This window comes from Vanacampus margaritifer, chromosome 4 (genome assembly GCF_051991255.1).
Source record: "Vanacampus margaritifer isolate UIUO_Vmar chromosome 4, RoL_Vmar_1.0, whole genome shotgun sequence".
Classification (NCBI taxonomy): Eukaryota; Metazoa; Chordata; class Actinopteri; order Syngnathiformes; family Syngnathidae; genus Vanacampus; species Vanacampus margaritifer.
The window spans coordinates 26,929,241-26,951,475 of NC_135435.1; the positions used below are offsets into that span (position 1 = coordinate 26,929,241).

The 22,235-nt window shown below is 37.0% G+C and overlaps 1 protein-coding gene across 2 annotated transcripts in view; it reads right to left on the minus strand.

Moving 5' to 3' along the window:
• Positions 1-22,235, minus strand: part of rasa3 (RAS p21 protein activator 3) — a 39,008-nt gene that overhangs the window by 12,465 nt on the left and 4,308 nt on the right. For both annotated transcript variants that reach the window (XM_077563949.1, XM_077563948.1), the window contains exons 2-9: positions 14,758-14,875; positions 12,626-12,729; positions 11,607-11,701; positions 8,865-8,941; positions 4,206-4,286; positions 3,621-3,693; positions 2,150-2,223; positions 1,979-2,083 (exon numbers count right to left, since the gene is read on the minus strand). In XM_077563949.1, coding sequence (XP_077420075.1) covers positions 1,979-2,083; positions 2,150-2,223; positions 3,621-3,693; positions 4,206-4,286; positions 8,865-8,941; positions 11,607-11,701; positions 12,626-12,729; positions 14,758-14,875 — 727 coding nt within the window. The remainder of the gene's footprint in view (positions 1-1,978; positions 2,084-2,149; positions 2,224-3,620; positions 3,694-4,205; positions 4,287-8,864; positions 8,942-11,606; positions 11,702-12,625; positions 12,730-14,757; positions 14,876-22,235) is intronic.

Consider the following 22,235-nt stretch of genomic DNA (forward strand, 5'->3'; position numbering starts at 1 on the left):
GCCGATTTAAGCATTTTGACTGATCGTTCAAGGTCCACAGAAAATTATGTGTTTGGACTATGGAAACACACATACTACCAAATGAAAGATTGGACTCTCATCTTTCATCAGAAAAAAAAGTTTGTTTCTACCTTATTCCGTTTTTCAGTAATCAACAATAGAAAATGGTTAGTTTCACCTCTGTTTTGAAACAAACGTCTTTTAACGTCTTTGGCACTCCTCCATAGAATTTTACTAAACGTTATTTAACATTGTTGGCAGTCAAAGAGTTAAGTCATTCACTGCCATTGACGACTATAGACGTAAAAAATTCATGGGAACTATTTCTATTAGTTTAACATTTTTTTCATTTCACTTATTTTTTTAATGAAAACCAAGCTTTTTCAATTGTACATTAATAACAGATTTAAAATTATCATGCGATTAATTACGATCAAACGCCCTTTAATTTAATTTAATTTTTTTAAATTAGACCCGTCAGGCGAGTCATTTTTTTAAAATTGTAATTAATCACAAGACTTTATATCTGTTCTAAATTTACAATTTTTTTTCTTCTAGGGTTTCATACTCTTGTTAGCAAAAGTGAGAAAAAAATGTTAAACTAATAGAAATAGTTCAAATGATTTTTTGACGTCTATAGCCATCAATGGCTGTGAATGAGTTAAAAGTAACTAAACATAATTTGACCATCTAATCATAATATAATATTGTGACCATTTAAAAAAATAAATATGTTATTCAATAATTTTTTGATAAATACCTGTTAACATTACAGAAACATAAAGAAAATGGGTAATTAATGGCAGTGAATGAGTTAAACATTTCTTGACAATAATATGTTATATATGACCTCACCAGTCTAAACATGACATTCTGATTAATATTACATTTGTGGAATATGAGTTATGCAGCAAAATCCAGCCATTTTTATCCATCTCAGGGGGCGGCCATTTTGTCTCTTGCTGTCAACTGAAGATGACATCAATGTTGCTCAGGGCTAAGGCAACAACCAATCACAGCTCACCTGTTGGCAGCCTTCTAATATTGATAAAAAACGGCTGCTTAATTAACTCATATTCCACTAACGCAATATTAACCAGAATACTGTATTTAGGCTAGTGAGGCTGCATAGAACATATTATTGTCAAGAATTTTTTTTGGGGGGGGCGGGGGGGTTGACTTCCCCTTTAACCTTTTAAAATAAGGTGAATAGTTTTAAGGACAGCTTCAGATATGAACATGAAATATTTGCCCCATTTATGCAAGCTAAGTAAGGTAACCTCATTAGATGTCCTTTCAAAATAAATGTTAATACAATGAATGCTACCATCTACAGGACATTACAGAAATTTTAGTTATTTTCACTTTAAAAAAAATTGGCACTTTACAAAGAAATTATGGTAAAATTATTAATTTAATTTCTCAGTAAATATATTTTTCCCTTTTTTTTATATAGATTTGTAAAATTACCATACATTTGTGAATGTATTTTAACAATCAATATATGTATTTCTAATGGAGTTTTTGTTGTAAAAGAACGGAAATATTGTGTGTTTTTACAGTTACAGTGATTTTGTTATTTTACATTTGTTTGTTTTTGTAAATTAAATGATATTTATTATATATTTTATTTTTAATGATATAAAAAGCAAAATTCTGTTATATCACAGTTTTTTTAGTTTTTTTTTTTACAGTGTACAGTACTAGACACATCTCAGTATGATACAGAGTAGTTTTACACACTCAAGGCTCGAAATAAGCGGTGCGGTCAAAATGAGCATTTTGTGCCTCATCAAAACAAATGAATAGCAAAATTGAGAATCACAGATTTTTACTGTTTTCCTTGTTGAGGCCATGGGCTGATGTAATGCTTTGTTTCAATTATTATTATTTTCCTCCAATTTACCCAAAGAGACCTGCCCACAATTTCGAGGGAGCAGCCCATGAATGTAACTGATGCAGTACACATCCCACCTACCATGCATCATGGACTCCGGATTGACCCAAGACTCTGAGGGGAACCCGCACTCCTCCCAGGAACTCATCACCAAACTTCAAGTTGCTGGCATTCCACAGGTCCACCCTGGACACAAACCCGAGGCCACTGTTCAAAGACACAGACTCAGCTGATTGCAAAGTTTCCACTCACCTCAAAGCCAGTTTGTCCACATCTTCCTCTTCTACATCAAACTGTCGCTTTGTGTAGCTTAGGGGCCGTGTCACCTAAAAGAAGAGAAAGCATGAAATAGCACAATAATAATAATCGTAATAATAATAATAAGAATCTAAATTAATAATAATCTAAATTATTAATAATAATAAGAATCTAAATTAATAATAATAATCAAAATTATTATTATTAATAATAATAATAATAAATAATAATAAAAATTAATAATAATAATAATAATTAATAATAATAATAATAATGCATCAGATTTATATGTCACTTTTCTGTAGCACACTCAATATGCGTGTTTTTTTTTTTTAATTAGTATGAGAAAAAACAAATATTTAACTTTTTTCCCCCTCAACAACAACATTTTACAAGATTTTGGATCACAAAGGTCTCTAATTCTTCTTCCGCACCAAACTCATCAAATCAAGCCTTGCTTTGTGTACTAAGCCACAGGCGTGCCGCAACAAAAACGGATCTTTCCCAACCTATTCTCGCATCGTTGAAATCCTCGCTTGAGACGCGTGTCCCAATACTATTGTTCATACCGTGTAACACGGCTTCTGTTTACTGTGCAAGTTTCAAGAGCCCAGACGTTTATGAGTCAGACTTTTTAGTGTGTCTGCATCAATCACACGCTTGTCCTGCTGGCCGGGCAGTAGCAGAAAAGGAAGAGGGAGGAGCCACAATGGGGGTCAACACGGCCACCGACAACTATCTGACAGCATTTTCAAATGTATGCAGAAAAAAAACTTGTGAAAATGGGGATAAATTAATACAATATAGAATATACAGCAACAAAGTTATTTAAAACTTCCTTATTACTATTATAAACTGATGACTGTGGTAAAAAATATCCTGAACTAACAACTCTTAAAAAGATGAGCAAATACAACATTTATATCAACATTTTGTGGTTCTAGGACAGGATGTTGCGGAGTGTTTTATTAATTAGTATGAGAATAATAATTTTTTTTTTTACTTCCTATAGCGAGATTGCTTAGCCACAGAGCTTGTACTGGCACAGTTAACACTAATGTTATTAAACAATCACACAGTTCAAATGCTAATACTTTGTTCAGTTATACAACTGAATGAATAAACAAACAACAGAAGTGATTCTTCTGTATAAGATGTGGATGTGATGCAGTGGAGAGAAAATCAAATCAAACCTAATCCATTTAATTTAATGTGGATCAGTCAAGTGCAGCATGTCTTTTGAGAAGGGATTTTTTTTTTCTTTAGAAAAAAAGATAGACCACTGTGGATGGCCTTGATAACAATTAATTTCAATCATCTTAAAAAGTTATCAGGGTCAGACTGATCTGCATCCACAAATCTCTCCAGCCAAACTCCAAAATGTTTTCCCAGTGTCTAGTTTTGTGTTGTACGATAATGCACCCGCTAAAGTATCAAGCCATGACGTATTACTCTTAAACTATACCTCAAAATAGAAAACTTCATCAAACTGTGGATTGTTGGTTTTCCTCTTCACCTTGGTCTTCTTTGCTTCTGACCTGAGGAGAACAGAAATGAAGAAGGAAGTGGTTATTACCTTTAAAGCAATGAGGCTTGTAGACTTTACTGCAGTCATATTTACATGTTACGTTGCATAGTAAGCAGCATCTTCCCATTTGACCACTAGATGGCAGCACGCTATTTTGTTTGACACGAAATTTGAAAGAAGAAGAATGAAAACAAGAAGTATTTGATCTCAGCCACGTTTTTTGCTGAAGATTATTGAATGGTTGTTGATGTCCACTGTGAAATTACAAATGTTAATTTGGGGGGGCGGGGGTAAACAGGATTTGTTTACTGTAAACACATAAAATAATTGTTACACTGTAACTGCAATATTTTTGTGTTATCCATTGCTCTTGCTCCCTCTCAATAAATTCTATGTGTTTGATTTTGTTTGAATGATTTGAAAAGTGAGTTTCATCTGCATCCGATTTAATTCCTAAAAATTTGACCTACTTTGGTTAAGTTCATGAATCATACCAGAGTATGTTGTGTGTACTGTACTAACCTGGATGGACCAAGTAGTGAGACAGCAGCATATGGGTCACATTGGCCATTGACGATTGGAAGACCTTGGCACTCCAGCACTCTTGAAGAAACACAAACAAGACAATTTTATTTTATTTTTTTATTTTTTTAAGTAGCTCCACACCCCCACATACGCCCCTGTCACATATTTACTTGATACTAATTCAAATGCGTGGTTGTCTTTGCAGACCAGTTTTGTCAAAAATATTCCATTCCACTGAACAGAATAAATCTAAATCAGAACATAGAGTACATACACAAAAAATAATAATTTCTTATAACAGCGACAATTAAGCCAGGGAGAAAAGACTGCATGTATAAAAGTCCAACATTCTCTGGGGACTATTAGAACTGTTAAAATCTCAACTACCACTTAATTAGTGGACTAATGCGAGAGGGTCGCAACCACTGAAAAATGACACCCAGCCCAGCAGCCCAGAAAAGCTTTTAGCTCCCTCTTATCTACCTTCTTGGAAAAAAAAACACAGCTCCCAGTCAGTCATAATTCAAGCGTTTGTGTCTGAGCAGCGTAGAAATGTTAGCACTTTTACAAAGACCTGCTTATTTTTCAGAGGAAATATTAGTGGCCATAAAGCTTAGTGGGAGGCGAGAAACAAGACTCCTGTGGGATGTTGCGTGTGTGGTGAGGAGAAGCCGCTGATAAGTTGATGATACATGAGCGGCGAGTTTATTCCGTTACCCCCCTGCACCGACACTGTCGGAGAGGTCACATTTATTCAAAATGCCTCAATGATGACAATAGGAACAATTTAAAAAAGAATGTGTTGTGGAATGTTTTGATAATATTTGTAATTGGGTGGAACTGCATTGCCTTATAATGGTAGAAAATAGAAGGAAAAAAAACATCAATGTCAGTATTTTTAAGAACATATTACTTAAGCTGTTCAGCTGACAAAATTAATGATGTTTTAATACGCACGTCTCACCAAAAGTAAAACAATATACCAGAGCCTTCAGAGATACTTATTATTCAATTACAAGGAAATCATTGACAGAGCACTGGCAACTTTTCTTTTTTTTTTAAAGGCTGCTTGTATTTTTAAAAAGGCTGACTAAAGCAAGGCGTGTGTCTTAGTGTATTGCTTTTCTTCTTACCACAGACACTGGCAAGATATAAAAGCGTTTTTAATACTCGTCTCCAAAAATATTAGAACAGTGAGGCCAATTCCTTTATTTTTGCTGCCGATTGAAAACATTTGGGGTTGACGTTAAAAGATGAAAATTAGTTCAGCGCTCAACAGTTTAGCAAATATTTCAAGGTATTTACAGCAAAAATGGAAAGCAAAAGTGCAAATTACCTTAAAATAGGTTGAAATAAATAAGATTTGAATGTTTAGTTGCAAATCTTTTGCTTGCAACAACTTCAACGAGCCCGTGACTTTTTGACATCACCTCATATTTTCAACTTTTTTTTTTTTAATGATGTTTTTCCAGGATTTCACTGCAGCCTCTTTCAGTTGTTGTTTGTTTTGGACACTTACACCATGGCCCGCAAGTCTCCGCTTCCGGTGAAATGTATTCTCTATAGGGTTAGGGTTTACATCTGGAAATTGACAAGGCCAGTCTATAAACTTTCCACTTCTAACCCATAATGAACTTCTTTGTTTGTTGTGTTTTAAATCCAGACATAAATAAATCTGAAATTATCTCCTTTCTCATTATAAAAAAAAAGAAAAGTAAAATCACAATTTTCGAAAACAATAAGGCCTCACTGTTCCAATACTTTTGAACAGGAGTGAAGTGAAAACTAAGATTAACTAATACCAAATGTATTTATTGTATTTTGACCGGGGTTATTATAGTTTACGAAAACTACAGGTAACAGAAAAACTAAAATTAAAATTGAAAAAGCATTAATGAAATAAAAACAATAAAAAAAAAAAATTGACATTTATAAAACTAACTAACAGTTGTTAGGGAATTGTAGTTTATTTTGTTATGCAGTACTTAGTGAGCCTAAAACTACTAAAAATTAAACTAACACAAAACATTTTCAAAAAAGAAAAAAAGCAACAAACTTGCTGTCCAAAAAAAAATAAAAATAAAAATAATACACTCAGAACAAAATAAAATACAATGAAAAATCCCAAGCTATTCTAACCCTGATTTCTATTTGACAAATATAGAAAGTGCGGTGTCGGTGTTCAGTATTTATCTTCCCGTGTGAACACGATCCGTCTAAAGCCGTCCCGCTCCCAGATGACATCATGCCGTAACGGGATTAGTACCCACACAGGACGCGACACCCGTCAGGACGAATCACTTCCTGTGTGTCACGGTGATACACTACTAGTCACACAGCCTGATGAATTACACAGCAGATTGCGGCACATCTCTTAACAAACACACATAGGCACACACAAACACACAGGGATTCCTAATAAAGAAGAAGGGCTGGGTTAAGCATCTCTAATGCCGGCGCACTTCCTGTCCAATAAGCTTGTTTATGTAACCCCTGCTTGGCCTACTATCCGGCCCTCTCACAACACTGCACTGAGCTTTGACATGCCGCTCAGACTGCCTGGCAGACATATTTGTTTAGTACATGTTACTCTTTTTTTAAATTTATTTTTCATGATAATGCGCTTGTTTTGGACGCTCCCATATCCTGTCAAAAACAATTCCAGTCCAGCAGCAGGATAATGAATTCCAATCCACTCCAAACTGATGCAAAAATATTGTGTCACAGGCTAAGCGCTATAGCAGATGAAGGATGAGCTACAACTGAAGCTGAGCTACGGTTAATAGATAACATTTTAAAGTAGAATGACAATCAGTAACATTTCTTTTTGCATTCTGAACCAAATGAGAAAAAAAATATGACCGCATGCCTTTATATATATATATATATATATATATATATATATATATATATAGCATATTTTCCTTAAAATTACATGAAATTAACGGCAATTTTCTTTTCTATTCTTTTCATTTCTATTTCTAGTTCATGACATTTGATACCACTATCAAGTACCAATGCCTTTTGAGACATAAAATAAAAAACAAAACAAAAACAATGACAATTAATTCTAAATAAATACATTTCTAATTTATAGTTCCTGATTGTATAACATCCACAGCGAGTACCAATACCTTGAAATAAGGCCAGATATCGGCCCGATACCAAGACCTGTTATGGGTACTCGTCCATCCTTAATAATATTAAGATTAACATTAAATAATTGCATTTTCTTTGGACTAGTGTTTCTTGTGTTTTTGTGTGTCTGCTTGAAAAAAAAATGAAAGATGGACACTTGGCATTCATACTTTGTCCCTATGATGAAAAAATAATGAAACATGGACACTTGGCATTCATACTTTGTCCCTATGAGGCCCCAGGACAGAGACTTCCACACAAATATTTACTAAAGAAAGCGAGAGAAGAAGAAAATAACGCAAAGAGATCAGACATTGTCAGCAGGACGCGTCGTCATCTGGCATGAGTGAACACGTTTTTATGCCAATCCATCCATTAGCTAATACAGAGTGAAACAAAGTCGAGGCCGGCTGTCCTCAAACTAAATCGCAGGTGACAGCAGCTGAGCGGAAGTGGTGGGAAGTTTGCCTCGCAACAACAAACAAAACCATACATGTGGATGCACATCCTGAAGGTTGACATTTTGTATTTATGGTCAACACCGCCTCAACACTTAACACGTAAAACTAGAATGGGAGGCTATTCAGTAGAGCACAGACCTTTGCCATGCTTGAATAGTTAACAAAAGTGAAAAACAAGAGTGCAGGATTTTAATTTTGTAAAATGTTAGGAGTAGATGAAAGGACTATGGACAAATGTGGAGTAAACATTTTTGACTGCCGAGTACGTGCGAGCGTATTCGCAAATATGATCAAACGGACTTGTTGGCTAATTGCTACACACGTAGCATATTTACCCATTATGGTAAAAAAATGCCGAAACCCAATCATGCACTGTTTTTTTTTTTTTTTACTTAATTTTCGAACGTTTTGGTATAATGTGGGCTAAATGCTTTAAAAAAAGGTGTGTGTGGGGGAGAGGGTTCACTCGCGCATGCGCAAGTAATACTCCGTGGCATTTTGTAAAATATGCTATGTTTGTAGCATTTAGCCTACAAGCACGTTTGAACACATTTCCGAGTGTTGTCGAACGTACTTGCGAGTATGTTCAAATGTACTGTATTTGCGACTTATTGTGTTGATTATGTTTGAACGTATTTGCTAGTACGGAATATATTTGCAAATATGATTGAATTGACTTGTAGGCTAAATGCTACAAACAAAGCATATTTCCCCATTATGGTAAAAAATAGCGGAACTAAATCATGTACTGTTTCTTAAATTAATTTTCAAATTATTCATATTTGTATAATGAGGGCTAAATGCTTTTTTAAAAAAAAGTGTTTATTTCTCACTTGCGCATGTGCAGGTATTACCCTAGTGGCATTAGAGGAAAATATGCTATGTTTGTAGCATTTAGCTGACAAGCACGTTCAAACGTATTAGCGAGGATTGTCGAACATACTTGCGAGTATGCTCGAAAGTACTCAGCAGTTCCACGCCATATCGAATGACTATACAATATGAGCCTTAGTGTTTGTCCAATTTAAAAACAACCCAAAGCATGCGCAGAGCTTACCGTGTGGCCAGTTTGTGGTTGATGACTCCGCTGTCTGTGATGACTTCACTCAGACGGAGCTCCAGGTGCACTTTTCCCTGCAAAAAAATGCACACAAGTGAACATGTTTTTAGTTTCAGCAGAAGCTACAATTCACAAAGAGGAACTGTTCACACATCGAAGAATAATTCAATATAAACTGAAGCGCGTAACCTTTATGCACTTCTGATTTTTATTTATTTTTTTGTGTAGATCTGGAATGAATCAAAAAAGGGAATTTTAGGGAAAGTTGTTTTCATATTTGCCTCAAAAGCACTCCTAATAAATTAGCTAATGGAATTATTAAAGGAATGTCTGCGCTAAAGTGGTTTCAATATTGCATTATATACTTAAAAAGAGTCATGTAATCATTTTCATTTTTTGTTAACAGCTTAATCAACATGAGTTTTAATGGAAAGCATCAGGTCCAGCTTTTACGCTGTTACATCTTATGATGGCACATTTAACTGTGATATTTCTGGATCTCCAGTGGAAGTTTCATACACCACGTGTGAGATTAGTGTTGTATGAAGAGCAATTACAGACATATCAAACATGGTCTTCCTTCATAAATGAAACACGAAACAAAAACACAAAAACATTGTGGTATTCCTCCGCTGAGGGAAAACAGTCACGTTGAAGTTATTTTTATTCTGGAGTGATTGGATTAATGACATAATGACAGTGTTGGTGTACAGCTGTCTCAAAGAGCTCTGTTAATTAACAGTGTCAGTATGCAAATTCACAGGCGTAGCGATTTGAGCGAAGGGAGCAAAACACACGCGCACGGGGGCCAACAATACGTCCTCTATTGAATATAGAAGCGAGACACTATCTTCTGACTTCATTTGATCTATCTCACTCGCTTTCTCTCTATAACTCTCATTCTCTTCACACATCCTTCCGCCCGACGCCTCCTTGGATGAATGTGTCTCTGTTTCAGCGAGCTGCTCCAGGGCGACACACACCCATCTGTCTGCAGATGTTACCATTCACTGTTTTTGGGATCCTGTGTGAGAGCATCTGTGAGGAACTAACTGGGGTGTGTCTGCGTGGCTGCGTGTGTGGCTGTCTGTGTGTGCACACATCTGTGTGGGTGAACCAGACGGCTGAATAGTGAGTAGCGGAACAGTAATACATGTGGGACAAGTGCTCAGATCGACCACTGGAAGCTAAATCCTGAAAAAACAACTTCAGGGTCAGGACACCGAAATATATCATATTCATTGTAAACTGACATACAGTATGAGTATAAAACAAATTAAACACGAGAGCACTCAAGTTCTAACTTTCGCCGGCTGCCGTGCACACGCTGTAGCTAATGCTAAATGCTATCTTGGTTGACAGTTCAACAGCACTAAACATGGCAATGCACTCATCATTATGCAACCTTTTTTGCTCTGTATTGGGAGCTGGCTGGGTAGCAGAGGTGGCAAATCCAGGTCCAGAAAGTAAAAATCCTGCCACAGTTTGGCCTTAGCCCCAGGTGCTAGCTAGCTAGCTCCCATGGTGCTTGTTTACCTTTTAGGGAGCTAGCTAGCTAGCATCAGGGGCTGAAGCCAAACTGTGGCAGGGTTTTTACTTTCTGGACCTGGATTTGCCACCTCTGCTGTGTAGTTTACCTCGCACCAGGCCCGCATTACATACATGCCGCCAAAAAAGCTCACCTTGCATTGGCTTTGATCAGCGACTGCAGCTGTGTGACTACATTTCCCAAAATTCTTAGTCACGGAAGAAGGAAGTAGTTCTAGTTTCAGTATGACGAAAACACACTTGCAACCGATTTCATGAGAACGCAAATGTGAATTTGGAAGTAAATAGGAAGGAATTTAACAGTTAGATTTCCCTTTTAATGGGTTTATCACATGAATCGCTATGACAACTGTGTTATTGACATACAAATGGCAAAAAAATGAAACGCCAGGACAGGACCAAAGTAATATTGGGACAAAATAATGAAGTTGGCAAAATTGGACCATATAACCTATTGGACTTCAAGTTTTTTTTATTATTCTAAATTAAGATTTAAATCACTTCAAAAGGGCATCAAGCAGGAAAAATCTTGAGATGGTAGTTTTGATATTATGCATGAAGAGTACTGATGAGAAACAATAGTAAAGTTGAACCCTGTAATGCAGGTCAGTCTTTCCTCAGTCTGTCTGTTGCTCAACAATGAGTCACAGTTACAGGAAGTTTTGCTTTAGCTACACTGCTGGCATGTCACTGTATCACAGAGAAGCATGTCCCCAGTCTTGACATCTGTCAGGAACACACTGATCGACTGTAATTGCCCTTCAATTGCCACATGAAGCTTTGGACCATAGCGAAGCGTTACAATGTAATCTGACAACCAAACAGTTTGTGTTTCAACTTCACTATGAACATTAGTGCATAGATTTTTTTTTGTATATTTTTATTGGTGCGTTTGAACACACCGACCATCTAGCTAGCTTTTGTTTTGAATGTAAGATAAGGCCAAGCTACAAAAGTAGGTAAAAGGTGGATTGGGACCGTGATGAACTTGACCCATATTTGTCACCATGTTTGATGATAGAGCAAGAACAAATAACTCAGTTGTCATTCAGTGCTCTCGGTTGTCGCAAACACTAATGAAGTCCAGTACTAAGCATTGTAACGTGTACAAAAGTGAGCATAAAAGATTACAGGGGAGCTATTTAAAGAGTATACAGTAAATGTTTGTGCATTCTCTTTGTCTGTACTGACCTGCACCTCTGAGTCAGCGCTGACAGGTTGGAGCTGGAACCAGGTGTCTTTCCCGTGATATTTCTGCAGGTCTTCTTTCTTCACCGCAACCTTACCTACGCACATTATTGCAAGTCAGTATGACGAATGAGCTAAAAAAGGAAGACATGGTCGACATGAAAAAAGAAGAAGCCAAAACGTTCAGGTGTGAGTAAGACGAGTGGATGTGAAGCATATCACCAAAAAATGCAAAAGATCACAGATACTCAGTTTTAAAATTGAGGTTCTGGGATCTTGCACAGGAAAGACAGATGGTTTGATAGTAAGTAGACAAACTACTGGCCAACTAATGGGAGAAGAAGATTTTATGCTAAGTTTTAGCATCATAAAAACAAACAAACATCTCATTGTCATTACATGGAGAAAGATTTGGTTGAAAACCAAAAACCACATACACATATAATTGCCAAATGAGTGTTTCTAGAAAGTTTTTGTGTTTGGTACTGACAAGATCAATACTGTAGCGCATTTGAAACTTTCCAGTCCTTCTGTAGTATTAAACCACAGACACCAGCTGCACTTACTGACTCTTATCTGACAGTTGATGCATATCCCACAGACACACCATATGAAAGTGATGCTTAACAACAATATTAGCGAATCCTACAAGCACCACTACCTAAATGACAAATTGACAAGGTTGGCCAAATCTTGCATATAAATATTGCATCATAAAATGTGCTGTCTATTTGTAAACGAGTTAATAATTTGAGAGCAGTGATGTGAGGCTACACTAAAATCTTGCTTGCGGTTTAAGGGAAATTACATTTCACCTACTGTTGCTTTAAAGAACATTCCTATTGATATATTGACTTCAAAGTTGAGATGTTAGAGACAAATAACAAACTAAATAAACTCCATGTGACAGTTCTATCGCAAAAAAACCCCGCCAGACCTAATTCCACCTGAGCATTACATACGTACATGAGACTATATTTTGCGATGCAATGTGCCAAAAAACCTTTGAGCATTTTACCCACCGATACTTGAGTCCCTCCTGAAGACATCCCTGTCAAAGATATAGAAGGAGAGATGTCTGAAGCTACGTGGAATCTCACAATAGAAGTCTTCTCCATAGAATGGACTGTTGGCGAAAGGGCACACGAGAAAAAACACACACATTGTGATGCGAAGGGAAACCTCAAGGCTTAACTAAATCCTCCACATGTAAGAACATTTGTCACCTGAGATGTTAATAGCTCTAGGAGGTAAAATTACAGTACAATGGAACGAGATGTAAGAGGAGCCTTCACAAGCACAACAAAACACAATTTGTTCAGTTGCGATTTCACGCACAGACATGTAAAACAGATCAGGATTAAAGTCAGCTGGATTAACGAAAACACAACAGTTGAGAGTTGACACAGAAAGGATCACCCCCCACCCCCCCCCCCAAATTTGTATTACTACGTTATTGCATCAGATTCTCACCAAAACTAACGAGCCAATAAAACGAGATGAAAACACTACAATAAACAGTTAATCATGAGTAAAATTGTTTTGTTTATCTGTGTTGTCTCCTTTTGTGACATATTTGCCATTTGAAGTCTTTACCCATTGACACTGCGGTGCGGTGTCTTAAAATACAATAAATAGGAGCATGGTGGGGCGTTGAATTCCAATTTCAACGCCCACGGAGGAATGCGCCCTCCCATTGTGGAGCGGACATCACATCCGGCTATTGCTGATTGACAAGTGGAACTGCTTTGGTGCAGTCTTGCATACAATTGGATTGAGCTCTGTTGACATATCTGTCAGGCAAGCGCAGCAAAGTTTACTCGCTGTCTGCCGGAATTGCGATATACATTTATTTCAAGTACATCTCATCATATTGTACTTCTCTTGAGTTGTTCTGTTTGTTAATGCTTTTGGATGTTGAGCTTTTTGATTGTGTGAAGCACAATGAGTGTATGCGTGAAAGCCTCGAGTAGGAAATGACCTATATAAATAATGTTACCGTGCCTTAAATAGTTTGTTCACCGCCTCTTGAGGAACAACAAAGCAAGGTAAGGATAGAAGAGGAATCTGGATACAGACCAATGTTATTTAATTTATAGTGAACGAAAACTGACAAATTAACTAAAACAAACGAAACGAAAACATTTTCGTTCACGAAATACAATAAAAATAAAAATGCTTTTAAGAAAATACTAATGTTTATATAACTAACAAATAAGTATCCATATGGTGTAGCTAAAGCACTTTAAGTCCATTTACCAAGTTACCATAACTGTAATTAGAGTGAAAATGTCCTTAGTTTTCGTCTTTGACAATTAGTCATACATCATTCACAGTTCATTTTAAATGTACAGTATTTATTTAGCTGTTACTGCACATCCATACAGACAAAGCAAGGACAAACATTTGTATATTGTAGTTTACGTTATTTTATTACACTTAAAAAAAAAAACCTAATACTAATACTAAAACAAAAACACACCAAAAAAAAAACTATGCTAAAATTAAGCGTTTAAAAAAAAAGAAGTGAAAACCAACAAACCTGCTCTAAAAGTAAACTTTTTTTTAAGTGCAATTTTGCTTCTTTTTTTTGCAGCAAAGTGTTTTTGAAATCTATGTGGTTTTTAACATTCAGTGTGTTTAAACAATAGAGGAATGTGATTTTTTTCTTTTTAATGCCAGTCGGAGAAAAAGTGTATAAAATGTGTGGTGGCTGGTGAAAGGTTTATAATAAAGCTGACTACTTTGTGTATTTTATTATAATATTATAATTTATTTATTGCGGATATTTTTTTAAACGTAACCCCCAGCGGTAAACAAGGGAACACTGTACAATGAAAACCAAAACAAACCTATTTTAAAGTTTGTTTGTTTTTTGGCTTTTTGCTTAAACCCTAATACACGCACACAAAGCTAATGCAGTACTGCATGATGTCGTGAAAATCTATAGATTGTTATGCTCGCTGTGATGCACAAACAAATGAACCCAAATCATGAAGTAACAGAAAATTGTTGGTAATATCAACAACCTCATGAAACCTCATTCTTTATAAGTGTTAATTGACGAGTTTCAATTATGTGTTTTATTGCAACTTCCTGCCCACACAGACGTAAAAAGAACAGGAAAAAGAAAGAGGCAGGATGGCGTGCATACCAAAGCGACTTCTCCACAATCTTGGTTCTGAAGACTTCTTCTTGGTCCAGGTTGACAGTGCAGTAACAATCCCTCATCCTGTTTGGCCCCGGGTATGGAGGGATGTTTTTAGCTTCTCCTGTACCGAAAAGTGAGAAAAAAAAAGGTGAGTGAGCGGTTATTATTCAGGAACGCTGTGGTAAGCAGTAACAAAGTGTTTACTCGGGCGCGATGCTGAAAGTGATTATTTATTAAAGAACAGTAATAAAATACCCTTATGTAAGTGTGTACACCTGTTTATGTTTTGAATGAAACGCACATGCTCAACACACACCTACATTATCATTACATCATCAAAGCCCACAACACGCATAATGAGCTTAGTTCTTGTCGTGTAGCTACTTCGAAACGGGGCACGCTGTCATGTCATGCTCTCAAACACCTACTCAACTGGGCATTTATGAATGGTTATTGCATATCATGTGTGTGATGTTTGATCTGTGAATGAAAGGAACTGAGTGGGACGCCTCCTTCATCCGGCTAGTCTGCCCTGTCTGTTCCTCAACCATATGTGACAAGATAGCACTCCCTTTCACAAGAATGTGGTCCAACCGCCCACATCGACACGCTTGCATGCACAACACGTGCGCGCGCAAACACACGCGCACACACATGCAAAGGTGTCGGTGTCCAAGTTGCTCATGAGGAATATATTCTCCTTTCCAAAACCTCAGATCCGCAGCCTTGGTTCCACATGTGTGTTCGCCTTACTCACATGTGTGCAGCTACATCTGATGAGCAAATGACAAAAGCAACAGAAAATCTATCACCAGTAGTTCATGCTTTCACTCAATAATGTCTTCATAATAAGAGCACATGTAAGGTGCGTGTGTTTTTGCTGTTGTTTAGATTAACTCATTCACTGCCATTGACGCCTATATACGTCAAAAATTCATTTTAACAATTTTTTATTAATTTAAATTTCCCCCCACACTTTTGTTAATAAGTGTATGAAAACCTATATTTTATTTATTAATTATTATTTATTAAACCTTTTTTTTTTTTTATTTAAAGAAAAGATTTTTTTTAAATTAGGTGCGTCAGGTAATATTTTTTTTAATTGTAATTAATCGCATGACTTCACTAGTTAACTCACGATTAAAAATGTTTAATCACAAATTAGGGGCGTCAGGTGATTACAATTTTTAAATTGTAATCAATCGCATGACTTCCCTAGTTAACTCACAATTAATCACAAATTTTATATCTGTTCTAAATGTGCAATAAAAAAATTCTAGGTTTTCATACTCTTGTTAACAAAAGTGGGGATTTTTTTTTAAACTAATAGAAATAGTTCAAATGAATTTTTGACGTACTTAAGCATCAATGGCAGTGAATGAATGAATAAAAGTTTAACATTTTGCCATCAGAATTATCTCATCGTAGAAACAGATCAGGGAAGCCGTTGCAAGAGAAAAATGAGTGATGAGTAGATGATCCAGGCATTTACTGTACATAACAAGCGCATTGCTATAAGCGGAGATATAATACACTGCACTGTTTCCGTGTGCCTGATGGGGGAAGGGGAGAGAGTTGACTTTTGACCCCGAAGATCTGGCTGCAAAACCGCAAACAGATTCTCTCCGTGAAAGGACATGATTTATGACTCAGTTTATTAGTGCATGAATAGTCAAGACATTTCATCAATTTTGTACTTGCACTTGCAATTGCGTTTCCATTCGGGAGTCTTAGGAGCCATTTTTATTGCCGCAAACTTGTATTTTAGTGAGTATATTTACTGCTTCTGTGCACACAGTGACAGTTTGAGGGATGTGTTTGCAGCAAGGAAAATTGTTCATGTGCCATCATTTAAGTGACTAATAATGCAGGTGATTATGCACTTGCACTTGTGTGCTATTTTACCCACTCATCATTTTCTTATGCAATTGTGTGCTAAACACATTTATAAAGATAACGTCTTGGCTGTAACAGCAGAGCTAAAAATATTTTGTCGAATTGCCTAACTTAAAATTTTATCGAAATGTGCTGCCTTGAAATTTTGTGTTCAGTTTTGAGTTTTATAGTGTTCGGATTCCCAATGATCGACAAAAACAGAAAACTACTACTATTAAAAATCAATAAATCCATGTTGCAATTGTTAAGTACAAAATGTTGAACCAGGGATTAAAAGGGAATTTTTGAATTTGTTGATGGTCACAAACTTTGATTATTTTATTTTTTTTGGGGGGTGGGGTTTATGAAGGACTAGTTTGTGGCCCTTTCCTTCCCAAATAAAGGCAACAAATTGTTCTTTATTATTTCATCTGTGTAGTGTAAGAACAATATTATCCATTGAAGGTGTGTGTGGATTTTCTTTTAATGTATTACATTATATTATTTATTTCAAAAGCAGTAATGGAATCTGACGTGTGGAACTGTAAGTTAGTTGTACACCATTAAAATCTGTAAAGTAAGATTTGCTACTTGTCACAATTAAATAAACCACATAATGAGATTGTTTGCTCTTTGAGGTAACTGGACTGAGGCACTACTTGGACTCATGACAGTTCAAATCGCCTCAAGGCACTTGCTGTCCTATTTTCTCTGACACTACCTTTTTTGCTCCAGTGACTCAATGTCGACTCTTCTGGGATAACTATAGCATCGAAGACATCCTCTCAAAGTCTCAAATTATACATAAAAATTATTTCATCAGCACCACTGCATCACAATGGAATGCTTGTCCAGCCCGGCCCATGCTAATATTATTAAAGTTACCTTAACTACTAAATCTGTACAAGAACAAATGGTCTGCGGACTGAGTCTGAGGGTATACGGCACATCCACACACATCTCAAGTCAACCTTCTGCTCCTGACAAAGCGGACGAAAATACACAAACCACAGCGGGACAAGCAAGTGATGAAGTGTCCCCATGGGAGTCCCTTACAACGTAATCGAAGGTAATGCGTGACTCTCTGGGGGCTGATTCATATTTCATACGTCGAAGTTCACAACAACAGTCATTCACTAATTAATGATGCTTGAGGTCTAAAAATGGGATTCCTTCCACACCCTGCTGAGTACAATTGTTTCTACCCATCATAACGGTTCCTTAACAGCAAAGTGATGGTCTTACTTTTCTTCATTCATTGTATGCTTTTTTTGTTTTTATTGATATATTTGCAGAACACAAAAACATCCTCCTTGACATTCATTCCATCACTCAGTAATAATCCCTCAAATCCAATTCCCTTCCAATATTTGTTTTGCTCTAGCTATGCCTTCTAATCATTTTCCTCTTTGTAGCTTTTATGTTAGTCCATTGCTTCCACATTCCTCTTTGAAACGAGATTAAACCACATTTATTTTTATTTTCCCTTCCTTCAGCCCTCCTTTTCTTTCTCCAGAGAAGCTGGATTTCATTTTCTCTCAATATCAAATATTAAAGCAGACAAAAACAACAGCTTTCTCCTCTCATCATGCAATGCTCATCGGTGCTGCTTGTCCTTTGGGAATGTCTTGCCCTAGTATGTGGACAAAAACATACACAGCTCTTGGAAGGTATGCGCGAGTGTACTGTGCACACAAAAACAAGATGAGCACACATGACAGAAATACCCCCAAAGTAAGGTCAACCCTCTTGTCTGATTACATTACAGGAGAGTGCAGGAGGTGAAGACGGATACAAGGCAAGAGGAAGCGCAGGTTGAAGCAATGCCCTCAGTGAAATGTGTTGCTTTGTTAATCTTCCTTCTCTGTTGCGTGTACGGTTACAGCAAGGCGACTTGTTATTCTAATCCCCGCTGACGTGAACACATTGGAGGATACGCGGGCGTGAATATTTTCAGTTGCTGTTCACAAAAGACGCATGGAAGACATGGGCTTAAAGGAAACAAAATGGGAATGCATGTGAGAGAAAAAAACTATATGAATCAGTTGCGAGGGAGAACAATGACTGTGAAAGAGAAAAGGCAGACCGAGAGGGGAGTGGAGAACAGCTAGCATCGGAGAATGCTACAAGAGGAAATGAGATGAGGAGAAAGGAATTTCAACTGGATCCAAGATGTAGTTGAAAGCAGCAAAAAAAAAAAAAAAAAACGAGTTATGATCCAGTTGTGTGCATGTGTGTGGAATGAAAGCCAGATAATTGTGCAATTACCTGTTAACAATACGCAATTCCTTCTATTATCTTTATTTTTATTCAATAACATTGTCAGGCCAGCTACGGAAGTACAGCGCATCATGTAATGATTGACACACATGCATATTTAATTCTTTTTTTTTAACATCATGCGGCTGCAGCATACCCTTATTTTTATAACAAGGTCAATAAGTGTTTACATATTTCTCAACAGAATGCCAAACAATAATAACGACATGATGACACACGAACAGTATTCAGGCCACCGAGTCAAGTCTTAAAGCAACATCCACTCTGATTAAATCAAAAAGTTACCAACTGGTTCCTTGGCTCTAACTCCTAATGCGACATTTCCCCAAATGCAACTTGACACTTTCTTTTGTTAGGGCTTCCTTGACAGGTAAACATTCACAGACTTCGAATCCACAGGCAGAACATGCTTGATGTAGAGTATTTGTGCAAAGAACACACTGACAACAAAACAATCAGTACCTTTTACTTACTTTAAAAGGTGCACTTACAAAGCATAATTAAACGGAAACCATCTTTGGAACTTGATGGCTGAAACACTGTTTCTATTTAGAACACAGTACCATTGTGAACTCAGATGACCCCCCCCCGATGACGTCACCAGGGTTGTTTAGTTATTGTGTGACTCGTTCCAAAGCCATTGCATGTAAAATATGCAACAGCACTACACATCTTTTCCAGTTCTAAAACCACTACAAATAACAACAGGGATGTGATTTGACCAAAGTGAAATTATCTGAAAATTTAGCCGGGGGTCTGGGGGCCGCAGGCACCCAGCTAGGTCCAGGGCAGTGCCCTGGTGGGGGGACAAGGGGGCCCGGAGCTCATGGGTTTTCCGTGTTTTTAAGTACTTTCAATGCACTCACATGACAAAGAAATAGACAAAACAACAGCATAAATTTTCAATGTATATTGAACTATCCCATATAAAATGGCAGTTTTAGTCAACTCAAAATCAGTCACATTCAAAAACATTGGACTGCCTTTGCTTTTAAAAACTATCACTGAGAATATCATCATATCTAACTAATGTGATTACTAAGTTAACACATAAATAATGTTGAAGAGTTCAAATTTCATGAACAAATAATTGTATCATGACCAAATGAAAAGTAACTCATAGTAGAGCATACCACAAATGTCTTTGTTATAGCAGAAGATGTTATCTGTCGGAGTCATGTGCATACACAATGAACTACTAAAAAAAAATAAAAAATAAAAAAAATAAAAATAAAAAATAAAAAAATCTTTTTTTTGGGGGGGGGGGAGATAAAAAAAAGCGGGATTCCGCGAATTAGCGGAAAAATCACATCCCTGTAATAATGTTTAATCACCAAAAAAAAAAAAAGGGGTATGTGGGGAAAAAAATCAATCAATGCAGAAATACTGACTTTGCTCAAATGTGTGCCAACTATGCTACCCTGTTTAAACTCACAAATCAAGCAATTACAGAATGGGAGAGTCTTTCTCTGAATTTCAATATTTAAAAAAATATATATATACTGGAGTTGAGTTAGCTTAGCTAATGCCGTGTTGTTCTTCATGACATAACATGACCTATCAGACTCATTGGAACTCAGTAGTGGTGTTGGTTCAATTTCTTCAAGAGGCGATTCATCAGCAACAATCACACAAATGTAAAAATCCTCAATTATAATTAAGCAATTTGGTATTAGACCTATCCCTAAAACTGATCATGATTGTCTTCTACATTTTTGAAAGAGTCAATCATATGCAAGTGTACCTTGTGAATTGTCTGCCGACGGCGGCGAGTGTATTTTGCTATATTTATAAAATACAAACCGGTGACAAATAAAGGTGAGATATTGCATCATCCGTTGACAGCACTTGTGCATTTCGCCTATAAAAACTGTAATAGTCATAAATATACAATATATATTATATATGTTTTAAATAGGGCTGTCATTTTAACGCATTAATTAGATGAATTGATTATTATGCAAATTAGTGCGGTAAAAAAAAAAAGCAGGGCGGCACGGTGGCTGACTGGTTAGCACGTCCGCCTCCCAGTGCAGAGGACGAGAGATCGAGTCCGGGCTTTGGCCTTCCTGGGTGGAGTTTGCATGTTCTCCCCGTGCTTGCGTGGGTTTTCTCCGGGTACTCCGGTTTCCTCCCACATTCCAAAGACATGCATGGCAGGTTAATTGAACACTCCAAATTGTCCATAGGTGTGATTGTGAGTATGGTTGTTTGTCTCTGTGTGCCCTGTGATTGGCTGGCAACCAGTTCAGGGTGTACCCCGCCTACTGCCCGAAGCCAGCTGGGATAGGCTCCAGCACCCCTGCGACCCTAGTGAGGAATAAGCGGTTAAGAAAATGGATGGATGGATGGAAAAAAAAAAGCAATTGATTGTGAGGGGCAAATTAATGCGCAAGCATTTGAAATTTGGCCCATTGAGGACTCAATTTCATTTATGAATCACACGTCAACAATAAAAATGTGTTTTTCAAATGTTCTCTTCTTGGTGTATTCAATTGATTAGTCATGCACTACAATTTTGTAATGTCCTAGAATTAAAATTCTTTATTTGGGGACCTTTAGCAGATATGAAATAAAAATTGATTCATTAGATTAGTTAATTACAAATCCTGTAACTAATTAGATTACATTTTTTAATCACCTGACAGCACTAATTCTAAATTACAAAAATGGACTCTCCTCATATGAGAACAGACTAGACAATTTTATTTTGATTTTCCAGCATTTTTTTATTTTTTAGCAAAGGCCTGTGGAAAAGTGCATTTACAGTTGATGACTACTCATGCAGCACACCATAGTCCCTGGGGGGGGGCAGTATTGGGTTACTGATCAAACTCATTCCCATCTTGTGCTGGCAATGGGTAATGTTCACACCGATCTGGTAAGTCTCAATGGAAAACTTGAGTGAGACAAAAATAAACAACCACAAACATGCGCTCAAACACACATTTGTGCATGGATATGCAAGTTCACTAAATATGGGGAGGCTTTAAACATGAGGATATGATACAATCCAAATGTCTGCTAGGCAGCTTCATTTGGATTTCCAGAAAGAACGATGCTAAGAATTCGGTTTATCAGCGCATTGTAAACAGGCTAGACTGACAAACAAACTTGCATCCATCCATCGATCTATCCACCCATCCATCTTTTCCCACTTATTCGGGGTCAGGTCGCGAGGGCAACAGCAGCTTAAGCAGGAAAGTGCAGACTTTCTTCTCCCGGGCCCGAGCCACTTCGTCCGAGGGGCAGGCCAATTGGGAGACAAAGTCACTCCAGCGTATCCTAGGTCATCACCAGGCCCTTCTCCTGGTGGAACATGCCCG